Below are 26,847 nucleotides of genomic sequence, written 5' to 3' on the forward strand. Positions count from 1 at the left end.
ATGTCTCATTGCCTCCTTCAATCACTGGAAAAACCTTTTCTGTGTGCCTAGAAGCTCCAGGTTGTAAACTGGGAATTTAAAAGGCAAGCAGAATAATCTGTTCTCAAGATGCAGCCAGTCTGATGGGAGTGGCAGCACTAAAAATGCAGCAGCTGGGACTTTCCTGGTGGTCCAGTGGTTAAGAATCCACCTTGCAATTCAGGGGACAAGGGTTTGATACCTGATCGGGGAACTAAGATCCCACATGCTGTGGAGCAACTAAGCCTGAGCACCACAACTACCGAGCCCCCGAGTCACAACTAGAGTCTGTGCGCTGCAACGTTTAACATCCCACATTATGCAGTGAAGAAAATTAATTTAAAAATTAAAACATGAGTGGCTGCCACCAAGTCAGACAGGAGTCAGATCCCCCACAGGCCTCTGTCTGAAGATCAAAAGGAGCCCTCCACTCGTCTGGAGAAGGGGTGCCAAAAAGGCTTTGGGGCCACAGGGGCTGAGCTAAGTTCTGAGAGTGAATGAAAGCCACTGGGCTATGTCTCAGGGCCAGTGAAAATGATTCCACCTGAAGCACAGGCATCAGCAGTTGCAAAATTCCTGGGGACCCTTTATCAGTCAGGTATGCCAAAGCCTTTGACTGTGTGGATCACAATAAACTGGAAAATTCTAAAAGAGATGGGAATACCAGACCACCTGACCTGACTCTTGAGAAATTTGTATGCAGGTCAGGAAGCGACAGTTAGAACTGGACATGGAACAACAGACTGGTTCCAAATAGGAAAAGGAGTACGTCAAGGCTGTATACCATCACCCTGCTTATTTAACTTATATGCAGAGTACATCATGAGAAACGCTGGGCTGGAAGAAACACAAGCTGGAATCAAGATTGCCGGGAGAAATATCAATAACCTCAGATATGCAGATGATACCACCCTTATGGCAGAAAGTGAAGAGGAACTAAAAAGCCTCTTGATGAAAGTGAAAGAGGAGAGTGAAAAAGTTGGCTTAAAGCTCAACATTCAGAAAACAAAGATCATGGCATCTGGTCCCATCACCTCATGGGAAATAGATGGGGAAACAGTGGAAACAGTGTCAGACTTTATTTTTTTGGGCTTCAAAATCACTGCAGATGGTGACTACAGCCATGAAATTAAAAGACGCTTACTCCTTAAAAGGAAAGTTATGACCAACCTGGATAGCATATTCAAAAGCAGAGACATTACTTTGCCAACAAAGGTCCGTCTAGTCAAGGCTATGGTTTTTCCAGTGGTCATGTATGGCTGTGAGAGTTGGACTGTGAAGAAAGCTGAGTGCCGAAGAATTGATGCTTTTGAACTGTGGTGTTGGAGAAGACTCTTGAGAGTCCCTTGGACTGCAAGGAGATCCAACCAGTCCATTCTGAAGGAGATCAGCCCTGGGATTTCTTTGGAAGGAATGATGCTACAGCTGAAACTCCAGTACTTTGGCCACCTCATGCGAAGAGTTGACTCATTGGAAAAGACCCTGATGCTGGGAGAGATTGGGGGCAGGAGGAGAAGGGGATGACAGAGGATGAGATGGGTGGATGGCATCACTGACTCGATGGACGTGAGTCTGAGTGAACTCCGGGAGTTGGTGATGGACAGGGAGGCCTGGCGTGCTGCGATTCATGGGGTCACAAAGAGTCGGACACGACTGAGCGACTGAACTGAACTGATACCAGAAGACTCAGCTGAAGTCTAAAGATAGGATTCTGCCATCCATGAGATGAACAGATGAGCTGGGCTTCCTAATCCTGAAATGTGGCTGGAGTTAAGGGGGAAAAACAGGGTTGGGGGAGGGGGTCTGCTCAGCTGCTTGTCCCCGCCTGGTCCCGCAGACTCACGTGTGAGCCCTACAGGACAGGCAGAGGCTGGAGGAGTGGTTTTCCTGGGGCTGCGTGAAACCTGGGGAAAGAGGAGCTTGCTGAATGGACAAGCAGTGACCCCGCTGGTGGGAGGGGGAGACAGTTTGGCAGTAGCTGTTAAAATGTAAAACCTTCAGATATCGGGACTCAGTGGTTCTGTTTCTCAATATGTCCCTTGGAGGAGCACCCACACTAGCCTATAGGGATGCCCATAAAGCACGGTGACTCCAGCATTGTTTGTCATTTCTACACAAACAAGACAAAACAGCAACAAATATAGAAGGACAGGAAGCTGCTTCAAGGCTGGTCTATAAATAAACCTGTGTTTGATATTATGCAGTAATATGCAAAACAAGAAGAGTGTGAAACTAACATTGTAAAGTAACTATACTCCAGCGGGGGAAAAAAAAAATTAAAAACCCTCATGAAACATAAAATAAGTTCCATATGTTACTACATTTCAAAAAAAAAAAAAAGAAAAGTGTGGTAGTGTTATGTACTGACATGGAAAAATCCATAACACACACCCATGGGTAAAAAAAAGGGTAAGTTGTGGAATAAAAGAGTATGATACCGTCACAGGAAACAGTAATCAATTGTTCCCATAGAAACTGTATAGAAGAGAGCCTGGAAACATAAATGCCAAATTGACAGCATAAATTTGTGCTGGGGAAAGGGAGACAAGAATCACTGCTGGGGAACCCCTGTCTTTACTGCTCTGGCTTGTTTAGAAAGGCAATGTATTTGTGCATGACTTGTGTAACCTTAAAGATTTTTTTTTCAAATATTAAAATATATTAGCAGTCGATGGCTGGCAGTCTCCCCTTTTCCTAGGCTCCAAGGAACAGAATTCCTACTCCAGGATCACCCCAGACCACCCGCTCCCCCACAGCATGGGCCTCGCCTGGCTCTGCACTCAGGCCTCTGCCTCCCACGCCCATCCCAGAGTCCAGGCCCTCACTGTCCCCTTTCAAAGATTCCATTACAGTTGTTGGCAGCGCCTTGACATTTGTTCACCCAGAGCTAACTGCAGGGCAATTCTACAATTACAGTGGAGTCTTATTTTTTCAATCAAGAGAAAGGTTGAACTTGTAATGTTAACATTCAACCTGGTGTAAAAACATTTCAACCCAAAGACTTTGGAAATTGATTTTTGTGGTGAGCAACCTGGGAAACATTTGTTAAAAAGTTGCTCATGTTTTGAACTATGAACTGGTAAGAGGTGGTGTGGGTGTTCATTGAGAGCAGTGGTTCTCAAAGGGTGGCCCCCAGATCAGCAGTATCTGGGAATCTGTTAGATATGCACATAGTCAGGCCCCACCCCGACATATGGAATCAGAAACTCAGAGAGGGACGGTCCAGCAGTCGGTGTATTAACAGGCCCTCCCGGATGATTCAAGGGCACACCAAGTTTGAGAATCTCTGATTTATACAGCGAGATATAAATGGCCTCTGGGACAGCTGATCTGTGCATCTACGGAGTAATAGCCTGAGCTAAACTCTGGTCACATTTCTACTCTCCTTCAGATCTCAGCTGAATCATCACTTTCCCAGGAAACATTTTCCAGGTCTATGCTTCCATCACCTCCTGTATCACAGGCATATGTTACATTTATTTGTATGCACATTAGATTCATATTTGTCCCTCACTAAGTCACACACACACACCCTAATCTACTTGAGGAGACTAGCGTGCCAGGCACATGGCAAGCACTTCACACATTTGTGAATAAATGAATGAATGAACAAATGCTTCATAGAGAGTTTTCTCCTGACTTTTCAATACATTTCAACAAACAGATAATGAAGATCATCACTATTTTGCCTGACCAGCATTCCCACTGCCGGCCGTAAGCCAAGCTTATCACTACACTCACAGGTCAGGCGAGCAGGCTTTCAGTCGACTCCAATCTCATGTCAGCCTACTTGGTGAATTTCCTTTAACTACTGTATTCACTCAAATTACAGATCACAACGATTAGTATCTGATTAGCATTTTACAATGGCACCCAACTCCAGTACCCTTGCCTGGAAAATCCCATGGACAGAGGAGCCTGGTAGGCTGCAGTCCATGGGGTCGCTAAGAGTCGGACATGACTGAGCAACTTCACTCTGACTTTTCACTTTCATGCATTGGAGAAGGAAATGGCAACCCACTCCAGTGTTCTTGCCTAGAGAATCCCAGGGATGGGGGAGCCTGGTGGGCTGCGGTCTATGGGGTTGCACAGGGTCGAACACGACTGAAGTGACTTAGCAGCAGCAGCAGCATTTTACAGTTTCCAGAGTGCCTCTACTTAAATGAAAATATTAGCAATCATCTATTGGTGTCTTTCGTGCCAGGTGCTGAAGTGATTCCTATGAGTATGACAGAGATATTTGTTATTTATGTCTTCATGGAAGGAGAAAGCCAGAGGTGGAGGGGCTGAAGTAACTGGAGGTGCACAATTTCTCAGCTCCTAAGTGCAGGTGTGGGATTTGACCCCTGATTCTGGCTGATTCTGTGACCTATGCCCTGTGCTCTAATGCTCTCTACTTATCTCTTATTCACAGACCCTCAGGTATTTGGATTCCATAACTGCTGCTTCCAGGTCACTTCTCCACGTCACTCCTTCTTCTCACAGCATGCAATGAGAAAAAGTGTGTATTCCAGAGAGAAGATGAGCTCTGGACACAGACTGGGTTTAAATCCAAGCTGTGTGAAAGTACAAGTCGCTCAGTCATGTCCGACTCTTTGCAACCCACAGATAATAGTCCATGGAATTCTCCAGGCCAGAATACTGGAGTGGGTAGCCTTTCCCTTCTCCAGGGGATCTTCACAATCCAGGGATTGAAGCAGGGTCTCCCACATTACAGGAAGATTCTTTACCAGCTGAGACACAAGAGAAGCCCGAGAATACTGGAGTGGGTAACCTATCCCTTTTCCAGAGGATCTTCCGAACCTAGGAATTGAACTGGGGTCTCCTGCATTGCAGGCAGATTTTTTACCACTGAGTCACCAGGGAGTCCCCTCAAATGGTTGCTATGAGAACCAAATGTGGCTGTGTATGTACTGGCATACTTAGCATAAGCAATAATCAATGCTAACTATATTACTGTATCTATTTCGAGTTCTTTATACATCAACTCTGATCTCTAGACACCTTTCAAGGCTGCATGTAATCTAGGCTCCTCTTTTCCTAACATTTCTCTTTATTCTACAGAGGTTCATCTTTTTGTTCTCCCAGGACAGGACATATGATAATCATTGCCATTGCCCTATTTCCAACTATAAAATGGGTGGATGCACTTTGAGAAATAAAATCAAACAACACACAAAACTACAGAGGAAAGGAAAAAAATTTCCAGATTCCAGCCCCTCACCCACCTAAGAAATAACCACTATAAAACATCCTTTCTTACTTCTGTGTGTGTATGTTTGTGTGTGTAATTGTGCCTAGATAGTGTTCTGAAATCTGGTTTCTCTCACTTAATAATATTGACTAGACATCTTTTTATGTCAGTAAATATTGATCATATCACCATTTATAACAGTTGCATAGTATGGTTTACTAAACTATGTTCTACTGATAGACTATTGGATAACTAGTGCTACATAACCATCCTCAAACTCAGTGACTTACAACAATTATAAGCAATATACATATTCTGTATAAATTATACACATTCTATGTAAATTTCATTTATATATCACATGTCTGCAGGTTGGCTGGAGTTTGGCTGACCTAGCCTGGCCTCAGCTGGGCAACTCTGCTTCCATCTATAGCTGCTCTATTTATAGATTAGCAAGGATGGCTCTTCTCTGTGTATCTCTTTATCCTCTCTCTGGGGCCAAAGAGCCAACTGAGGAATGCTAGAGGATACAAAAACACAAGCGGGAAAGCAGAAACACTTGAAGCCTCTTAAAATTTAGGCTTAATGTCACTTCTGCCCACATATCACTGATCAAAGCATACACATGGCCAAGCCCAAAGTCACGGGGTGGGGAAACAGATATTGCTTACAATGACGACATATACAGATGGAGGTGAAGAGGCCAACCATTCAATCTATTATACAGATAACTAGTATGGTTGTTCAGTTGCTACACTGTGTATGACTCTTTGTGACCCCATGGACTGCACCACGCCAGATTCCTCTGTCCTTTACTCTCAGAGTTTGTTCAAACTCATATCCACTGAGGTGGTGATGCTATCTAATCAGCTCATCCTCTGCTGCCCCCTTCTCCTGTTGCCTTCAACCTTTCCCAATATCAGGGCTTTTTCCAATGAGTCAGATCTTCACATCAGTGGCCAAAGTACTGGAGCTTCAGCTTCAGTATCAGCTCTTCCAATGAGTATTCAGGGTTGATTTCCTTTAGGATCGATTGGTTTGATCTCCTTGCAGTCCAAGGGACTCATAGTTTCCAATTTTTTTCTTATTATGAGCCACTACGAACCTCTTTGAATGTATATTTTTGTTTACATGTTCAATTTCTTCTTGTAGTAAATTTCTAAAGACCAACTGTTATGTCAAAGTGCATATACATTTTAAATACTGAGACATATTATCTAATATTATTCCAAAAAGGTTGTATACTCCAAATAACACTGTATAAGGTGCTAATTTTCTCACTTTTGCCACTGCTAGGTTTTGTCATCTAAAAAAAAAAACTTTGCTCTGATAGAGGAAATACGACATCCTAATTTTATTACATTTCTCTGATGATTAGTGAGGTTAGAAATATTTTTATGTTTGTTGGCCTTTTAGATATATATTTTTTGAATGACTTCTTCATTGTCTTTACTTCAACTCACTCCTTTTTGAATAAAATCATTTTCACAAAACTAGGATGAAGTCACTTAAGCTTCTCTTAACCCAGCCCTTATGGAATTCTGTATACTGTCACCTCACCACCATCTCCTTTACTGAGAAGAATGCAATCAGCCAAGTTGGCAAGAAGACAAAGCACTGGAGCGTTCATGCCCTTCATTTGACTGGGAAAAAGTCAAGGATATGAGATAGCTATGGGTCTGAATCTGGAACCAATCCCCTATGAAGGGTAACAATTCTTGCTCCTGATGATGCTGACTCAGAAGGAAGAGGCCTGCTAAAAAATCACAATTTTATTTTTTTTTCAAAGGAAGGGAAAATTCCTCTATAACCAGTGTCATGGGATATCTAAATGGTTTCCAGTTAAGGGCATTTTTATTTAAATATATGCACATCTAAAACCACAGTCCCAGTTGGCAGGTTCTAGAAAGAAACTGGTAAATCCTATATCCTAGTGTGGTTAGAAATGCTTTGAACTCAGAAAAGAATGTCAAGAGATGCTTCCTTCCCAACCCTCTGCCTTCTTCCAGATCACTTGACAGGAGATCTGAGAGTTGGGGAGACTGGAATGATTGGGCTGGAAGCCGAATGGCATGAGAATGACAACGAGAATACAAGCTTATACCAACACAGCACTTTTTAGATGCCTGGCATTGCTCTAAGAATTTTACTTATATGTTAACTCATTTAATCTTAACAACCATATGAAATAGGTACTACAGGCAGACCTCATTTTTTTTCCTTCAAAAAGTAGAATTCTTTTTTGTGTGTGTGTGATTCAATTATACATATACACATATATTATTTTTGAAATTATTTTCCATTATAGGCTATTACAAGATATTGACTGTCATTCCCTGTGCTATACAGTAAACCTTTGTTGCTTGTTGCGTATCTATTCTTCTAAATTAGAAATCTAGCATTCTATTCATACTAAGTCAAACAAGTGGCATCAAAATGTCATAAATTTTTAGTTAGGCAAAAATTTATAAGTTTTCTAAAATATATTATCATACATATCATTTATATATATGTATACAAAAGTTTTTCTATTATGCTTGATAAAGGCTTGAGAAAGAACATCATAAAAGGAGAGATGGAGAAATTGGAAAACATAAACTAAATGAAATGGGAGCACTGAATGTAAAATAGCCCTGAATGTAAAATAGAAAAAGTGAAACAAACTAGATAAAAGATTCTCATATAGTCCAGTTGTTTTTAAACATGGCTGCTCATTAGAAACATATCTTGAGCTCTGGAGGGAAAAAAGCAATACCTGGGACATTTGTACTTTGCAAAGAATTTCAAGATATTTCTGCTATGTATCTGGATTTTAAAAAGTGATTACAGGTTTTTCTACTGAATGGTAGTTTTGGTGATATAGAATTCTACTATTTTTCCATTGACCAATCATGATACAATGGCACTGAGTAATAGTTACATAATCACAATAGTTAAATCTTTTACTATTTAGTAATAGTATTTTCAGTTGAGTTCTGTTCAGTTCAGTCGCTCAGTCATGTCCGACTCTTTGCGACCCCATGAACTGCAGCACGCCAGGCCTCCCTGCCCATCACCAACTCCCGGAGTTCACTCAGACTCACGTCCATCGAGTCGGTGATGCCATCCAGCCATCTAATCCTCTGACATCCCCTTTTCCTCCTGCCCCCAACCCCTCCCAGCATCAGAGTCTTTTCCAATGAGTCAACTCTTTGCATGAGGTGGCCAAAGTACTGGAGTTTCAGCTTCAGCATCATTCCCTCCAAAGTAATCCCAGGGCTAATCTCCTTTAGAATGGACTGGTTGGATCTCCTTGCAGTCCAAGAGACTCTCAAGAGTCTTCTCCAACACCACAGTTCAAAAGCATCAATTCTTTGGCACTCAGCTTTCTTCACAGTCCAACTCTCGTATCCATACATGACTTTACTATTTACTATTACTATCAGTTTTCATATAGTCAATAGCCAGAAAAAAAAAAGATAATTACAATTGCAAGCCATAATGGGAACATGATTAACCTAACAATATAAATTACATATAATTTGTGGGGGGGAGTGGTCAAGCAGAGTGATGTGGTAAGTAGAATTGCTTACAAGCACATGTTTTCATCCGCTCAGCCAGTCTATGTCTTTTGGTTGCAGACCTCATTTTATTTTACTTCACTTTATTGTGCTTTGCATATAGTGCATTTTTTTTTTCAAACTGAAGGTTTGAGGCAGCCCTGTGCTGAGTAAATCAATGGGTGCCATTTTTCCAACAGCATTTGCTCCCTTCATGTCTGTGCCATGTTTTGGATAATTCTCACAATATTTCAAACTTCATTATTATTCTATTTGTTATAGTGGCCTGTGATCAGAGATCTTTGACATTACTCCTTCAACTTGCTGAAGCCTCAGATGATAGCTTTTTTAGCAATAAAGTATTTTTAAAACATACACATTTTTTTAGACATTATACTATTGCACTCTTAATAGACTACATTATGGCATAAACATAACTTTTATGCCCTGGGAAACCAAAATATTCATGCAACATGCTTTTATTGCAGTGGTGTGGAACAATACCTGCAGCATATCTGAGATATGCTTATAATTATTATACCTATTTTATGGCTGAGGAACCGAGACAAGAAGGTTTTATTTGCCCAAAGACCCACAACTCGTAAATGGTGGAGCCAAGATTCAAACTCAAGTTGTCTGGTTGGCTCCAGAGTCTATGCTTTAATCAACCTGCTAGATTTTGCCCAAATGCAAAGCCTGTCTCCAAGGGAGTTCTAAGGAACAGAAAGGAATCTTTGGGTTGAGGTTATCAGGCCTCTTTTCCTTGGCACTTCTTAGGACTCAGTGGTAGATTTTAAAGAAGCAAATTAACCTTGCAGCATTTCCCTAACACATTTGATCCTTTAAAATCTTGTTTCAGGAGATTCTCAAGAACTCATATTCCATAGACCACATGGTATTAAACACTAGGATAGAGGGTTTTGGGGTCAGATGCACGAGGCCACTGGAGCTGGTTGGCATCAGCTCATGAGAGCTAACTGTTAAATTTTCAGAAACTGTGAAAGCCAGTTGTTAAACTCAATCATTATTAAAAATTAAATTGGATAAAGGGCTTCCTTTGTGGCTCAGCTAGTAAAAAATCTGCCTGCAATGCAGGAGACCTGGGTTCAATCCCTGCATTGGGAAAATCCCCTGGAGAAGGGAAAAGCTACACACTCCAGTATTCTAGCCTAGAGAATTCCATGGACTGTATAGTCCATGGGGTTACAAAGAGTTGGACACGACTGAGTGACTTTCACTTTACTTTTTACAATTAGATTATATAACACAGGTAATGGACACTCAAAATTTACCACTTCCTAATTATTTTATTATACCTTAATCTGTGCTCTTAAGGTTATTTCTGTCTATATGTCTATTTATGTTGTCATATCTACAGGACAGAAATATCTGTGATCTCTTGGGCATCTCTTCCCACCTCCAAGTGCAGTGATGTCATGCTAATAGCTTGAAGTAAGCCATGGAAGAGTATCACGCCATGGAAGAGTATCACGCCATGGAAGAGTATCACGCCATGGAAGAGTATCACGCCATGGAAGAGTATCACTAAAAAGCAAGAGAATTCCAGAAAAATGTCTACTTTGGTTTCATTGACTATGCTAAAGCCTTTGACTGTGTGCACCATAACAAATTGTGGAAAATTCTTAAAGAGACAGGAATATCAGACCATCTTACCTGTCTCCTGAGAAACCTATATGTGGGTCAAGAAGCAATTGAAAGTGAAGTTGCTCAGTCATGTCCGACTCTTTGCGACCCCATGGACTGTAGCCTATCAGGCTTCTCCGTCCATGGGATTCTCCAGGCAAGAATACTGGAATGGGTTGCCATTTCCTTCTCCAGGAGATCTTCCCGACCCAGGGATTGAACCCGGGTCCTCTGCATTGTAGGCAGATGCTTTACCATCTGAGCCACCAGGGAAGTCAAGAAGCAATAGTTAGAACCTCATATGGAACAACTGACTGGTTCAATATTGAGAAAGGAGTATACAATTCTATATATTGTCACCCTGTTTATTTAACTTACATGCAGAGCACATCATGCAAAATGTCAGGCTGGATGAGTGAAAAGCTGGAATCAAGATTGCTGAGAGAAATATCAACAACCTCAGGTATGCAGATAATACCACTCAAATGGCAGAAAGCAAAGAGGAACTAAAGACCCTCTTGATGAGCGTGAAAGAGGAGAGTGAAAAAGCTGGCTTAAAATTCAGTATTAAAAAACTAAGATCATGGTATCCAGTCCCATCACTTCATGGCAAATTGAAGAGGAGAAGGTGGAAGCAGTGACAGATTTCCTCTTCTTGGGCTCTAAAATCACTGTAGATGGTGGCTGCAGCCATGAAATCAGAAAATGATTGACTCTTCAAAAGAAGGCTATAATAAATCTAGACAGTATATTAAAAAGCAGACATCACTTAGCCAACAAAGATCCATATAGTCAAAGTTATGGTTTTTTCAGTAGTCATGTACAGATGTGAGAGTTGGACCATAAAGAAGGTTGAGTGCCAAAGAATTGATGCTTTCAAATTGTGGTGTTGGAGAAGACTCTTGAGAGTCCCACTGACAGCAAGGAGGTCAAACCAGTCCACCCTAAAAGAAATCAACCCTGAATACTCATTGGAAGGACTGATGCTGAAGCTCCAATACTTTGGCCACCTGATGCAAAGAGCCAACTCATTGGAAAAGACCCTGATGCTGGGAAAGATTGAAGGCAGAAGGAGAAAAGGGCGACAGAGGATGAGATGATTGGATGGCATCACCAATTCAATGGACATGAACTTGGGCAAACTTTAAGAGATGTCAAGGGACAGGGAAGTCTGGCATGCTGCAGTCTATGGGGTCTCAAAGAATTGGACATGACTTGGCAACTGAATAACAACAGAGCTGAGGCAGAGACAGAGTCCCCCTGCTCCTCACAGCTACTTTGTGTCTATTATTCTCTGTAGTAACCAAACTAGGCCAGGACCATTTCTCTATGCCATCTAAAGGATGTGCAAATACACAGTTTTGAAATTGTATTTAGTAATTTTTTTTTTACTATCAGGCGCTTTTTAACTTGTCTTGCAAACAAATCTCAACAGCAAGGCCAAGACACCAGGATTTAAGTACTGCTGCTGCTGCTAAGTCGCTTCAGTCGTGTCCGACTCAGTGCGACCCCATAGATGGCAGCCCACCAGGCTCCCCCGCCCCTGGGATTCTCCAGGCAAGAATACTGGAGTGGGTTGCCATTTCCTTCTCCAAGGCGTGAAAGTGAAAGTGAAAGTGAAGGCGCTCAGTCGTGTCCGACTCTTAGTGATCCCATGGACTGCAGCCCACCAGGATCCTCTGTCCATGGCATTTTCCAGGCATTTAAGTGCAGGCCGCTCTAATTCCCCATGCATCACTCACACCGGAAAGTGCAAGTTGCTCAGTTGTGTCCGACTCTGCGACCCCGTGGACTACACAGCCCATGGAATTCTCCAGGCCAGAATACTGGAGTGGGTAGCTTTTCCCTTCTCCAGGAGATCTTTCCAACCCAGGGATCGAACCCAGGTCTCCCAGGTTGCAGGTGGATTGTTACCAGTTGAGTCACCAGGGAGGCCCAAGAATACTGAGTGGGTTGCCTTTCCCTTCTCCAGGAGATCTTCCCAACCCAGGGATCGAACGAGGGTCCCCTACATCACAGGTGGATTCTTTACCAACTGAGCCATCAGGAAAGCTCCTGAACAAGGCCAAAAGCCAACCAAAGCTGATGCACTGAACCAGACCCCTGACCCAGACATCCCAGAAACCATCCTGCCTCTCCAGCCCATCCCAGCCTCATTTTCAGAGGGGTCACTAGTTTTGGCTCAATTTTAAATGTTTTATTACGTAGAAGATATATCTATATGACCATACACATTGGTTACAAAATAGAAAACTATAAGAGATCATTGTAAGAAGACTCCATTTTCCCATTCCGCTTCAACTCCACCCCTCCTTCCCAGAACCAACCTATTTTAACTTGCTAAACAATTGGCTTTAAAATTTTCTTGCCATCACCTTTAAATCCTTAAATAATGTAACTGTTTTTTGACACAATCATTTTAGGCAATATCCGTTACTGTCTTTCTCTACAGTAGGAGAGGACTTTAACCTTCATAGCATCTAATATTCTTCCTATGCCCATAATTGATTACTTCAAACACCTTTACACATAAACTTTTTTTGGCTTATCCCATTGACACTAGATTGTGTTTTGAGTTACTTCAGCAGAATTTTAGTGTCCCTGCTTTCTCCTCTGCTTTCCTGCACACACTCCTTTCTGCTCCCAGATTGTGGCTTGTCTTTGCATGTTATGAAGGCTAGGGCTTTTGCGAGATATAACCTGCCCAACCACGGCTGAGATTTGAGCTTAAGTAACCACTGTGATCTTCCGGGCTCAACATATTCAGGCCCATCAGCAAATATTGGTCACATATAATGGCAGGAAACAGAGAACATAATTTTGAATTTCCTCAGCTATCTATTTAAGGAAAAAGGCTTTTTTTTTCGTGGATCACAGGAGTTGACTCATTAAACCAAACATCATAGCACAGCATGAGAAGCCAGGGCAGATGAAGGTGTAAGGGGAAGAAATCCTATTAGGGTTCCCAGCAGGAGGCTCCTTGGAGAGACACACACGCTAATGAAATAAAGACCTGGGGCTGTATTCACATTGACGCGGACTCAGCTCCAGTCCCGGAGGAGGAAAAAACGTGCTGTCTGCTTCCAAAAAGCACTCCAAAGGCCCTGCTTAAACCACACAAAACCTTCTGTCTTTCTAGGGGTAAACATCCTCTAGGGTACAGATGGGGATAAAAATTTGACTTAAAAAATTCCTTGCTATCACTGTTATAAAACTGAAAATTTCTCATTAGCTAAAATGTTCCTAATTATTAATGTCATTAGTTTATGTAGCTGTGTGCTGAAGAGATTTTGAGTCACTCATAATTGTGTCCTTATTTTTTAGCTATTAATTCCTAATGAAGAAAAACCGTATTGTTTTAGAAATGACTTATTGGATTTTTTTTAATGTTTTAAAAGAAGTTTAAACTACATCTGTGTGCTGTTTCCACACACTTACTGAAACACCAGAATTAGCCTTTGCCAAATCTAAATTACACAAAATTATCTACTTTTTGAAAAGGATCAACATACAAATCAATTACAAACTATGTGAATGTGTATATGTCGATTAAACGACTTAACCATTTGCAAACCCAGGGTTCTGTGGGCTCAAAACCATGTGATGGTCACAGGCTCTGAAATTTTAAAACATCCAAGTGGTTGAGAAAAATAAACATTTAAATATGTAAAAATGATATGCAAGAGGTTTTCCTAATTCAGAAAAGCAAAAATAAATTCATAGATAATAAAATAATTAAGTAGAAGAAATTGGCATAGTATCATTGGTTAATTGCAGTAAGCCACTCATCTAGATGATCAGCCTGTTAGATGATGCATTCCTTTTTTTGTTTCTTGATTTTAGTTCTCCAATCAGGGATTGAACCCAGGTCACAGCAGTGAAAGTACCAAGTCCTAACCACTGGACCACAAGGTAATTACCTGCATTCATTTTTAAATTCAACAGATACTTATTGAGCTCCTACTATATGCCAGGGCACAATACAGCAGTTAATAAAATACGCAAAAATCCTTTTTCTTCTGGAACTTACATTTCTGGACTAATTCTACTGAATAACAAACACACACATTGACAGGAATAACATTTTTTAATGAAAATAACTTTTGCAAAATAGTATTTAATGATGAGTGGTATTATATAACATGTTTACAAATCTTTATTATCAGGTTTGGAATAGCACACAGCTGGATTATCATAGTGGCTTCTGCATTCGGTCTGCTATGATACACTGTTTTGGTTGAACTATATGAAGAAAATATGTGCTGTGTGCCTAGACACTCAGTTGTCTCCAACTCTTTGTGACCCCATGGACTGTAGCCCACAAGACTCCTCTGTCTATGGGATTCTCCAGGCAAGGATACTGGAGTGGGGTGTCACTTCCTCCTCCAGGGGATCTTCCCTACAGCCTCATATAATCTTCAATACTAAAGCCAAACAGGACCAACAGTTTATCCTTTGAAAGAATATTTGTCAACATTATGCAATTTGGTGCTGGTGCGGGGTATAGTTTTAGCTCATCGAATCATGCAGATCTTCCAAGATTGATGTTTTATTATACAGCATCAAAATCAGTTATTACACCACTGTTACTGGTTCACCATATGTGACCTCCAAATATGGCATCTTGGCATAGTGAGTATTTCAAGCTGAAGAAATCTGAGAGATGGCATGTGAGGGGAAGAGTCTTTTTTTTTTCTATTTGCTTGTCTGTTTGACTCATTGCTTCTCAGTAAACAGGTGAACTGAAACCCACAGTGTCCAACAGAGGCCATTAGAATAAACATTGATTTGTTCTGGTGATTTCTTTCATCTTCAGGAAGGACTTCCGAGGCTTCCCCTGAAGCAGGTCATAACACCCTCACGTGAGAGTCGTGCTCCCAGTGCCCAGGGGAAAGGCACGTCCTTATCTCCACAGACACTGGGATGCCAGGAAGAACCTGATCAGTCAGGTCTTGCAAAGTGTCCCCATCTACTAAGCTCAGCTCATCTTTGTCCTAGGTCTTCCCGACTTTCCACTCTTCATTCAGCCTAACATAAAACCACTTGGGTTTTTTTCTTCTTCAGGTCTTCATTCACTTCCTTGTGAAGGTTTGTGTGTCATATAAAAACTTCTGTTAAAATACATCCATATGCTTTCCTCTTGTTAATCTGTCTTTTGTTACAGAGGTTTCAGTTGAGAACTTCAAGTGATAGCTGCTGCTGCTGCTAAGTCGTGTCAGCTGTGTCCGATTCTGTGCGACCCCACAGACGGCAGCCCACCAGGATCCCCCATCCCTGGGATTCTCCAGGCAAAAATGCTGGAGTGCGTTGCCATTTCCTTCTCCATCAAGTAGTAGAGGAAGAGGTTTTCCTTCCTTTTCCCACTTACATACTTTCCAAAATTATAACTTCAGCTTAAAAACTGGAAACTAGAAACAAATTATATTAGTTGTCTTCACTTAAGTGATGTCACTTTTTTTCTTTCCAGGACAATGTCTGTCATAGATATTCTTTCCAAGTAAAAATGTTACATTAAAAAGTGGCCAGATCAGCTTGCAACTGCGTCACACAAATGCTTTTGTGGAGACAGATATTGTTATTGCCATATGCAATAAAAGTGCTTTATTAGTATATCATATAGAATGTTAACAAGATGAGTACTCAAGGGTCAAGATTTAATGAAATGTGTTTTTTTTTAATCAAGGACATTTTAAATAGAGTATGTGGCAGTGAAGAATACAATGACTATTAGTATCATTTGGTGCCTTGATCTGTGCTAGAGCCAGCAATTTTACGCGACTGCTTTTGTACCATCGGTGTAAATATGAATACAGTGAAAAAGGCAAATACCTTAGTACTATTGCAAAAATAGTTTTCATTTCCTGGACTTCCTCTAAGAGGTTTTCAGGAGTCATGAGGGGTCCGCTGACCACAGTTTGAGAACCAGTGATGGAGGTAAAACATGATGGCAGCTTGGACTAGCATGGCGTAGTGAGATCTGTTTTGGTTCTGGACATATTTTGAAGGTAGATTATTTAAGACTTGCTGCCTAACTTGGATGCAGAGGGAAAGAAACGGGTCAAGGATGTCTCTCAGTTTTCTGTCCTAGTAAGATGGAGGAAAATAGCAGGGTTTGGAGAAGATCAGAAATTCAGTTTTGAATGTTATTTTGGAGATGCTCAGGAGGCATCTCGGAAAAGGCAATGGCACCCCACTCCAGTACTCTTGCCTGGAAAATCCCATGGACGGAGGAGCCTGGTGGGCTGTAGTCCATGGGATCGCTGAGTCAGACACGACTGAGCGACTTCACTTTCACTTTCATGAATCGGAGAAGGAAATGGCAACCCACTCCAGTGTTCTTGCCTGGAGAATCCCAGGGACGGGGGAGCCTGGTGGGCTGCAGTCTATGGGGTCACACAGAGTCGGACACGACTTTAGCGACTTAGCAGCAGCAGCAGCAGCAGCAGGAGGCATCTATATAGACATGTTATGTGAGAAGTTGGATACAGACTGCCATGGTGATAGTTTTAGGAATCATCAGTGTCTTGGTATTTATAATCTTAAGTCTGGATGAAATCACCAAGGGAGGGAAGATGGACAGAAAAACATTCCCAAGACTAAGGTGCCAACATGTAAAAGGTGAAAAGGTGAGAAAAAGCCAACAAAGGAAACTGAAGACTGGCCAAAAAGGAAGGAGTGGGGAAAGCCAAGCCCAATGTTTCCAGAAGGGTGATCATCAGCATTGAGTACTACTGGTGGGGCAAGTAAAACCAGGGCTGAAAATTGGTCACAAGCTAACTGGATGGAATTGGCAACATGCAGTTCACTAGTGACTTTGATAAGAGTAGTTTCAATGGAGTTGTGGAGGCAAAAGTCCTGGTGAGGGTGGGCTCAAGCAAAGAGTTGTACACAAATGTTCATAGCAGCTTTATTCACAATACCTACAACCTGGAAACAATCCAAGTGTTCACCAACAGATGAATGGATAAACAAAGGAGCAGAATTCCATTTATAAAGTGGAATATCCAGTAATAAAAAAAACATACTACAGACACACATCAACATAGATGAATCTCAAAAAAAACTATGCTGGAAATGAAAGTACATACTATATGATTCCATTTATATGAAGTACTAAACCAGGCAAAACAAATTTATATTGATAGAAATCAATTAGTGTTTGCCTAAGGAGGGGATTGGGGAGAAGTGTTGGCAGCATAACTTTTTGGTACTTAGGGAATTTCCATGAACTGCAGCACGCCAGGCTTCCCTGTCCTTCACTATCTACTGGAGTTTGCTCAAACTCAAGTCTACTGAGTCGGTGATGCCATTCCACCATCTCATCCTCTGTTGCCCCCTTCTAATCCTGCCCTCAATCGTTCCCAGCATCAGGGTCTTTTCCAATGAGTTGGCTCTTTGCCATCAGGTGGCCCAAGTATTGAAGCTTCCACATCAGACCTTCCGATGAATATTCAGACTTGACTTCCTTTAGGATTGACTGGTTTGATCTCCTTGCTGTTCAAGAGACTCTCAAGAGTCTTCTCCAGCACAACAATTCAAAAGCATCAATTCCTCGGTGCTCAGCCTTCTATATGGTCCAACTCTTTATAGTTGTTTAAATAATGGGAAGAGAGAAAACACTGAACACTGACAAATCCTTTCTGTGTAGTCTCAATGTAAAGGGAAGGTAGAACTGTGACAACAGTGGGAGGTAGAAGTGGGAGTTGAAATTTTTTTTTTTACTGTAGGAGAAACAATATCCTTTCTGAATGCTGATCATATCTGGACAATGGCTCAGACAGTAAAGAATCTGCCTGCAATGCAGGAGACCTGGGTTTAATCTCTGGGTCAGGAAGATCCCCTTGGAGAAGAGAATGCAATCCACTCCAGTATCCTTGCCTGGGAAGTCCCATGGACAGAGGATTCTGGTGGGCTACAATCCACGGGGTTGCAACAGGTTGGACAAGACTGAGTAACACTTTTCACTTTCATGCTGATCATGGAGCAGCAGAGGGAAAACCTGGTGACACCGGAGACACGCTGAAGCAGTATCTGAGTGACTGAGGGAATGGGCTGTGAGGCACAGGGCGAGGAGCTGGCTTGGCCAGATGTGGTGAAAGTTCACTCAGTGGGAAGCCCGTACATGGGCATCAAGGTTGGCTGGGGAGTATAGTATGGAAACCTGTTAAGTTCTCCTCAGACTGGCTCGATTTTCTTAATAAAATAGGAAACAAGGACTTGAGCTGGAAGAATGAGGTTTAGACTACTGTTGATTACCTTAATTTTAAATAACTCAGTGATAGACAATCTTTATGTATGTATTTAACTATACTCTAGATGTAAATGAATCTTAACCTATTTCATCATTCTGTGTGGAAAAGTTTACCTTTTTGGCAAGGAAACAGACACAAGATCTTAAAGCAACATGGTTTTGGGTTTTCCCTGGTGGCCCAGTGATTAAGAATCCACCTTCCAACACAGGGACGTGGGCTCAATCCCTGACCCAGGAAGATTTCACATGAGGAGGAGCAACTAAGTCCATGCGCCTCAACTACTGAGCATGCACACTGCAAGTACTGAAGCCGGCGCACCTAGAGCCTGCGGTCCACAAGAGAGCCGGCACTCCACAACGAAGAGCAGCCCCGGCTCGCTGCTGAAACTACAGGAGGCCCACGGACAGCAACGAAGACCCAGTGCAACCAGAAATAAATATAACTAAATGAACACATCTTGGGAAAAAAAAAAGCAACCTGGCCTTATCTGATAGCTGGCAAGGGACTTCACATACCTTCCCAGGATGTCTAGTACCTTAGTACAAAAGCAATGCCACATTTTAGGCTAAAACCAAGCAAGGAAGGCACGGAGGAGCCTCAAGCACATTGAAAAGTACTGATATAAGGCCATTCCCCCAACTGTCTTTCCTACGGTTGACAGTTAGGGGCCCTAAGTCTCTTAAAAACCCAGAGGTTAATGAGCTGCATGCGACTTCTTTTAGGCTCAGAAGTCATTCATTAGCTGACTCTGCTTGCAGCTTGTGGGTAAGGTTCAACCATCTCTAACTGTGAAAATTTGTCCATTTCTCTCCTCTTTTTAAAAACTTTCTACATGAAGCTGATAATCAGCTAGTTTCAACTTATTGATTCCTGTTGCAGAGCATTAAATGTTACAGTTTAAGACATCAGTCTCATTAATACTGTAATGTTAGGTACATCTTGGTCAATCCTTGAAGTCTTCATAAATGGAAGTCTCCATATTTTAAGAAATAGTCCTTATAAGCTATAACTTATTGTATCTTCTCTGCCATGGCTGCTAGTGAGTCATATGAAGAAATATGATTTCTAAAATATTGCCTATCTCAGGTTCAGTAAAATTTTATTTACGGAAATGAACAACATGGTGGAGTTGGCTCTGGCCTGTAGCTCACCAATCCAATAGTAGACAACACTTGACTTCCACTGTATCTTACTTACCTAACCTTTCATAATAGGCTGAAACTCCATGACAGTAACTGTGAAAGAGATATGCATTTTGAGGTATTTCACTACACAGAACAAGTCTGAATACCGTAACGTTTAGATTTGTTATGGTCCAGCAGCTTAATATATGGCCAGCGCAAGCTAAACAGGGCCTCATCCTGTTTCAATTTTTTCTGCTGGATGCTCTTAGAGCACTGTTATCCTACTTCCTCTACTTGATAGCATGAGCATGATCAGTGAGATGAGTATAAAGTGATCTCAAATCCATAAGGTCACACAGTACATTTAAAATATTCCATTCTAATACGTGATAGGGGTAGAATGCTGAAAGACACAGGTGAACCAGACTACAATTCAGATTAAGTGATAAGAAAGAAAAAAACTCAATATTTAAACAGTATTACTTATTCACCTCCACAAAGAGGAATTATTTCAAAGTTATCTGACAGCTCCCTGATTCACTATGAAGTGTGTTCCTAGCATTCAGGGCTACTCACTGGACCACCTTGTCTATGCAATGCTGTACACCTGCAGTTCTGTTTTCTTGGAACACTGCTTCCAAAGTCCTCTGTTTAGAAAATACCACTCTACCAGAGATGACTATTAACCTTGGATGAACCCCACACATTATAACATTAGTTTTCACAAAGAAAAATAGGAGAAAAATGTATTTTCTTAATGGGAATAAGATTCTTGGGACAGAGCAAACTGCTATCCCTAAATGCCCATCTGCCACAGCAGGAAAGAACGCTGTATTTATCACTATAAAGAGCTACAAAGTACTTATTTTCTATAGCAGTTTAATAGCTGAAATTCTAACTAAAGAGCTAATATTCAGACTCTCACATCTCAGAAAATGTTTAGGTACACAAATTAGGATGTTCCAGCCTGGGGAGGCTACCAGGAGGAGAATATCAAAAGAGACACTGGCTGAAAATCCCCTGAAAATCAAACAAGACTTTTAATGAGAAATCATTTTTGAGAAGTACTTTTTTAAATAGTAAAAAATACTTGTTAAGAAAGAAAAACAAACAAAAAAAAAAGTTTTTCGGTTACTTTAAAAATTTAATGGTAAATCTTCATATATGGTAAATCGGACATATATATACCACCACTAGATAGCTAGTGGGAAGCTGCTGTGTAAGCACCAGGAGCTCAGCTCGGGGCTCTGTGATGACCCAGAGGGGGATGGGGGGCAGGAGGGAGCAGACAGACATATATACATATAGCCGATTCACGCTGTTGTACAGCAGAAACTAACACAACATTGTAAAGGAAGTATATGCTATTAAAAATTTTTTAAAAATTAATGGTAAGTCTTTTTACTTTTGATCCATCATCCCATTACTCAAATTGTTACATGAAACACCCTAGACAGAAATTTAAAACATTTTGAGCTGTATTAGCAGCAGTACACATTTCCAGTAGTGGCCGGAATCCAAACCATGGTGAAAACAAGCTGACTAGTTTGGCTCAGTGAAAAAAGAAACCATGCTTATGAAGAAGAAAGACTTACATTAAGGTCTGAAATACCATCGTTTGATGGGGCTATTTTTCCTATTGCTGGAACTCCAGTTTTCTACTGAAGACCAAAAGACAGTTTATTTTTGATGCATTTTTTTGCTAAATAAATATTAAATTCTCTTGTAATCTTCCCACTCACTCACACACTACAGTAGTATCTCATAAGGTTGACAATTCTCAAACTGATCTAATGCAGATGCCACTACAGTCTTTGGAAGGGGTCCTTGACTGGTGATGATGATATCACTGAGCACGGACTAAGTGTTTTCTATGTACTAGGCACATAGAAGTTGTTGAAATGTATCAGTTGAAATGTACACATTTCAGTAGTTGAAATGTATCAGCTCATGAATTGGCACATTTATGGAGGGAGAGAGAGGTTAAGGAACATAGGATTACACAGCAAGTAAGAGCTGCAGCCAAGGCTTGAACTGGCTCCAGAATTCATGCTTCTCAACACAATGCTATGCTGCTTTGTGTGTGTGTTGTTGTGAAAATGAACCAGCTGATGAATGGAAATGAACCATGTGATCCACCTCACCTTAAAATTCCTATTTTCTTAAAAACGATTCCTTTGCTAAGACTTGTTGTAAATGCTTCTAATTTTGTAAACGGCTTTGGTATGTGGAAATGTCACTTTATAATACTAATGGCTGTTGTATACGTTTATTTGAATGTTTTCTGTATTTCAAACTGGGTCAATAATTGTAAATTACACAAGTGTATAAAGTGATAAAAGTACATTAACAGTTACATGTTTAACTTTGTACATAAATCTAGTTTGAAAAAAGCGATTAGTAAATAAATACATATTTATTCCAATTTTTAAAAATTTTTTTTAAATCTAGGGCAAATGTATTGAAACTAGATGTCCTGGGCAGTAATAGAAAACTATATGACTGAAGAATATTTGCAAAGAGAGAAGAAGCTAAAAAATGAGAACAGAATTATATACAACAATCAACTAAGCTGATTTCAAATACAGTTTGTGTGGTCTCTTTTCCACATTTTAGTTCCTTACACTTGCTCTACATTATATCCTGATATTCTAGCAGATACAATTAAGACTATTTCTTAGAAAGGAAATTTTCAATAAAATGTGTAATACCTTGTGTACAGTTACTAGTTTCATAAAACATTATCCAAATAACAATTACTAGTGCTTAAAATTTATAGTAAGAAAATTATTAAAAACAACAAAAGATTATACCTCTGTTCCAAATTTAGGCCAATTTGAATGACTTTCAATACAGCTGAACTCAATGCAGGGATTACATTTTGTTAAATCTCACTGACCAGACTTTCAAGAATGTGATTCCAGAGGTGGATCACGAGGATCAGTTCCCTCTGTAGCTGAATTACCAGATTCAAAGATTCAACATCCATGTGTTCACATAAGCTTCCTCCCCTACTGCCCGCCCCTCCCCGACCATAAAAGCGGCAGATTAGTTGGCGCATTTGTAGCCTTTTTACTGGAGACCATAAGTTTGAGTTGTATTGTTCAATGTGAGGGCCACAATGAGAGAACGTGGATCTTTCTTATTCTTGTGCACTGTGATCTTTCCTTTCAAGGCTTCACCTATAGAAGAAAGGCAAAAATTGGGTTTCAGAATTCAAGGAATACAGTGCAGCAGAAAAGCAACATGGTATACTTAGAATTGATTTTTCTTATTTTTTGTTGTGAGATGTTTCACTTTTTTTTTAACTTAAAAAATTTCAGGACAATTTTATGTTTAATTTTTGAAGAAAGCAGATCTAACTTAGCTAGCATGGGTGTCAAATGCTTGTGAAAAAGCATAACTACAGCAGTCACTGCAGGGTTGGGGACTGTTTACTGGACTCTTCAATATGAGGCCCTGAGGTATGTCCTGGGCACATTATAAAAGAGACGTGGTCCCTGACCTCAAAGCGTTCACAGTTCAGGGCGAAGAAAATAGAGGTGCTGACAACTATGCAAGAGGTCTAACAGGGTATGCTGGCACAGAGGCCTGGGGATGGCTGGAAGGCAGTAAAAGGTAAGGTTTCACAAGACTTAATTCACATGCTAGCAAGGTAATGCTCAAAATCCTTCAAGCTAGGCTTCAACAGTATGTGAACTGAGTATTATCTAGATGTACAATCTGGATTTAGAAAAGGCAGAGGAACCACAACAGATCAATTGCCAACATCCGTTGGATCACAGAAAAAGCAAGAGAATTCCAAAAAAATATCTACTTCTGCTTCACTGACTATACTAAAGCCTTTGACTGTGTGGACCACAGTCATAATCTGGAAATTCTTAAAGAGATGGGAATACGACACCACCATAACTGCCTCCTGAGAAACCTGTATGCAGGTCAAGAAGCAACAGTTAGATATGGAACAATGGACTGGTTCAAAATTGGGAAAGGAGTACGTCAAGGCTACATATTGTCACTTATTTCACTTACTTGCAGAGTACATCATGTGAAATGCAGGGCTGAATGAAGCACAAGCTGGCAAAGATTGCCGGGAGAAATATCAACAACCTCAGATATGCAGATGACACCACTCTTATGGCAGAAAGCAAGTAGGAACTAAAGAGCCTCTTGATGAAAGTGAAAGAAAAGTGTGAAAAAGCTGCCTTAAAACTCAACATTCAAAAAATGAAGATCATGGTATCTGGTCCCATCACTTCATGTCAAATAGAAGGGGAAAGAATGGAAGCAGTGTCAGACTTTATTTTTTTGGATTCCAATCACTATGGATGGTGACTGCACCCATGAAATTAAAAAACGCTTGCTCCTTGAAAGAAAAGCTGTAACAAACCTAGACAGCGTATCAAAAAGCAGAGATATTACTTTGCCGACAAAGGTCCCTAAGGTCAAAGCTATGGTTTTTCCAGTAGTCATGTACGGATGTGAGAGTTGGACCATAAAGGCTGAGTGTTGAAGAATTGATGCTTTTGAATTGTGATGCTGGAGAAGACTCTTGAGAGTCCCTTGGACTGCAAGGAGAACAAACCAGTCAATCCTAAAGGAAATTAATCCTGAACACTGATTGGAAGGACTGATGCTGAAGCTCCAATACTTTGGCCACCTGACGCAAAGGACTGACTCCTTGGAAAACACCCTGATGCTGGGAAAGACTGATGGCAGGAGGAGAAGGGGGCAATAGAGGATGAGATGGTTTGATGGCATCACTGACTCAATGGATACGAGTTTGAGCAAACTTCAGGAGATAGCAAAGGTCAGGGAAGCATGGTGAGCTGCAGTTCATGGGGTCGCAAAGAGTCAGACATGACTGAATGAATGAACAACAAGAAAGGGATAAATCATCTGAGGACTCAAGCAGCCAGAATAGAAGACTGCTGAACACTTAGGATGATTCACTAGAGACTCCAGGTTACAGTTTAGTGTTAAAACGCCCTAAGAGTAAAGTCAACGCCAATGCTCCTTAACAAAGCTTTAAAACATTTTTTTTTGGTAAAGATCAAGGTAATCTTTAAATAACTTAACTGTCTGCCTAAGCAAACTTCAATGCTTTTAAAAGAAAATAACCAAAATCCAAACATTCAGCAAAACAATATTTCTAGTGTTTGACATTCATTTAAAATGTCTAGATTTTTAAACAGCTGCAAATTGAGGCTTATAAGCAGGAAAAAAAAAGTTACAGCAATAACAAAAACACATTTAGGCATATCTTAATTAAATTCCTGAAAACCAGTGATAAAAACAATAATCTTTAAAACTTCCAGAGGGGAAAAATGAAGATACTACATATAAGAGAAAAAAGAGCAACCTCAAAATTTTCATCAGCTAGACATATTTTTGAAGTGATGAAAGAAAACCTATTAAGAATTTGATATCTAGCAAAAATCCTTAAAAAAATGAAAACTAAGAACAAGTTTTTATTTTTATTTTTTTCAAAGAAACAAAAGCATTCTTTTCTGGGAGGCCTGCACTATAAGAAATGTTAAAGGAAGTTCTTTAGACAGGAGGAAAATGACACCAAAAAGACACCTGAATCTACACAAAGGAATAAATGGTGCTAGACTATAGTAAATATCTGGTAAATAAAAGATGTTTTTTCCTTTTGAAAACTTATTTAATAGATACAGATCTTAATACATTTAAACATACAGACATCATATAGATTACGTTCTCTGACCAAAACAGAATGAAAGTAAAAATCAGTAAATCCCAAAATATTTAGAAATTAAACAACAGATTTCTAAATATTCCATAAATCAGGGACCTCCCTGGTGGTCCAGTGGGTAAGACTCCGTGCTTCTACTACATGGGGTGCAGGTGCAATCCCTAGTCAGGCAACTAAAATACCACATGCCATGTGGTAAAAAAAAAAATTTCATAAATCAAAATAAAGATCAAGAAGAAAGTTAGATGACATTTTGATTTGAATGATTATGAAACCAACATATAAAAATAGGTGGCCTATAACTACAACACTGCTTAGATGAAAAACCGTTAACTTTAAATGCTTATATTAGAAAAGAAGAGAGACACAAATGTCTTCACTGGGGTAATTCTATCCAACGGTTAAGGAAAAATAATAACAAATGTATAAAAAACAGAGGAAGGAATACTCCTCAGTTCCTCTTTTAAGGGCAGCATTACTCTTATACCAAAATTAGATAAAGTTATTTGAAGAAAACTACAGAGATATATATCCCTCATGAACAAAGATTCAAAAATTCTTTGAACAAAAGAGAAAAAACATGATTGTGTCACACAAATGTAGAAAAAGCCTCTGCTGCTGCTGCTGCTGCTAAGTCGCTTCAGTCGTGTCCAACTCTGTGAGACCCCAAAGACAGTAGCCCACCAGGCTCCCCCATCCCTGGGATTCTCCAGGCAAGAACACTGGAGTGGGATGCCATTTCCTTCTCCAATGCAGGAAAGTGAAAAGTGAAAGTGAAGTCGCTCAGTCGTGTCTGACTCCTAGTGACTCCATGGACTGCAGCCTACCAGGCTCCTCTGTCCATGGGATTTGCCAGGCAAGAGTACTGGAGTGGGTTGCTAAGCCTCTGACAAAGTTAATTTCTAACAACTTTCAGCAAGCTAGGAATAGAAGGAAACTTCTTTAACCTGATAAAGAAAATCAATGAGAAACTATAGATAACATCATTATTAACTAAAGAACTGAAAGGTTTCTTCCTAAGACTGGGACTGAAGTAAGGATCTTCATTCTGACTGCCTCTAATTAGTATTCTATTGGATGTCCTGGTCAGGGCATTAAGATGCAGAGGAAGAAAAAAAATATAGATTGGGGGAAAAAATGGTAAAATGGTCTTTATTTGCAGACCATATGGTCTTACACATAAAAAATTCTTAAGCACTATGCAAAAAAAAAAAAAAAGGAAAACAGCTACTAAAACTCTCAGAAGGTTTAGCAATCTCGGAACATAAGATCCATATAAAAAATTAACTGCATTTCTATACATGAGCACTGAAGAATTAGAAACTGAAATAAAAATAGCATTTATAATAGCATTGAA

General features: G+C 40.4%; 1 protein-coding gene across 1 annotated transcript in view; it reads right to left on the reverse strand.

Annotated features, from left to right (window-relative positions):
• Positions 1 to 17,286: 17,286 nt before the first annotated feature.
• The window catches only part of PRMT3 (protein arginine methyltransferase 3), a 132,538-nt gene continuing 122,977 nt past the window's right edge, over positions 17,287 to 26,847 (reverse strand). Inside the window, exon 16 of the mRNA XM_061406206.1 lies at positions 17,287 to 22,953. Coding sequence (XP_061262190.1) covers positions 22,844 to 22,953 — 110 coding nt within the window. The 3' untranslated portion in view covers positions 17,287 to 22,843. The remainder of the gene's footprint in view (positions 22,954 to 26,847) is intronic.

Source organism: Bos javanicus, chromosome 29 (genome assembly GCF_032452875.1).
Source record: "Bos javanicus breed banteng chromosome 29, ARS-OSU_banteng_1.0, whole genome shotgun sequence".
Taxonomy (NCBI): Eukaryota; Metazoa; Chordata; class Mammalia; order Artiodactyla; family Bovidae; genus Bos; species Bos javanicus.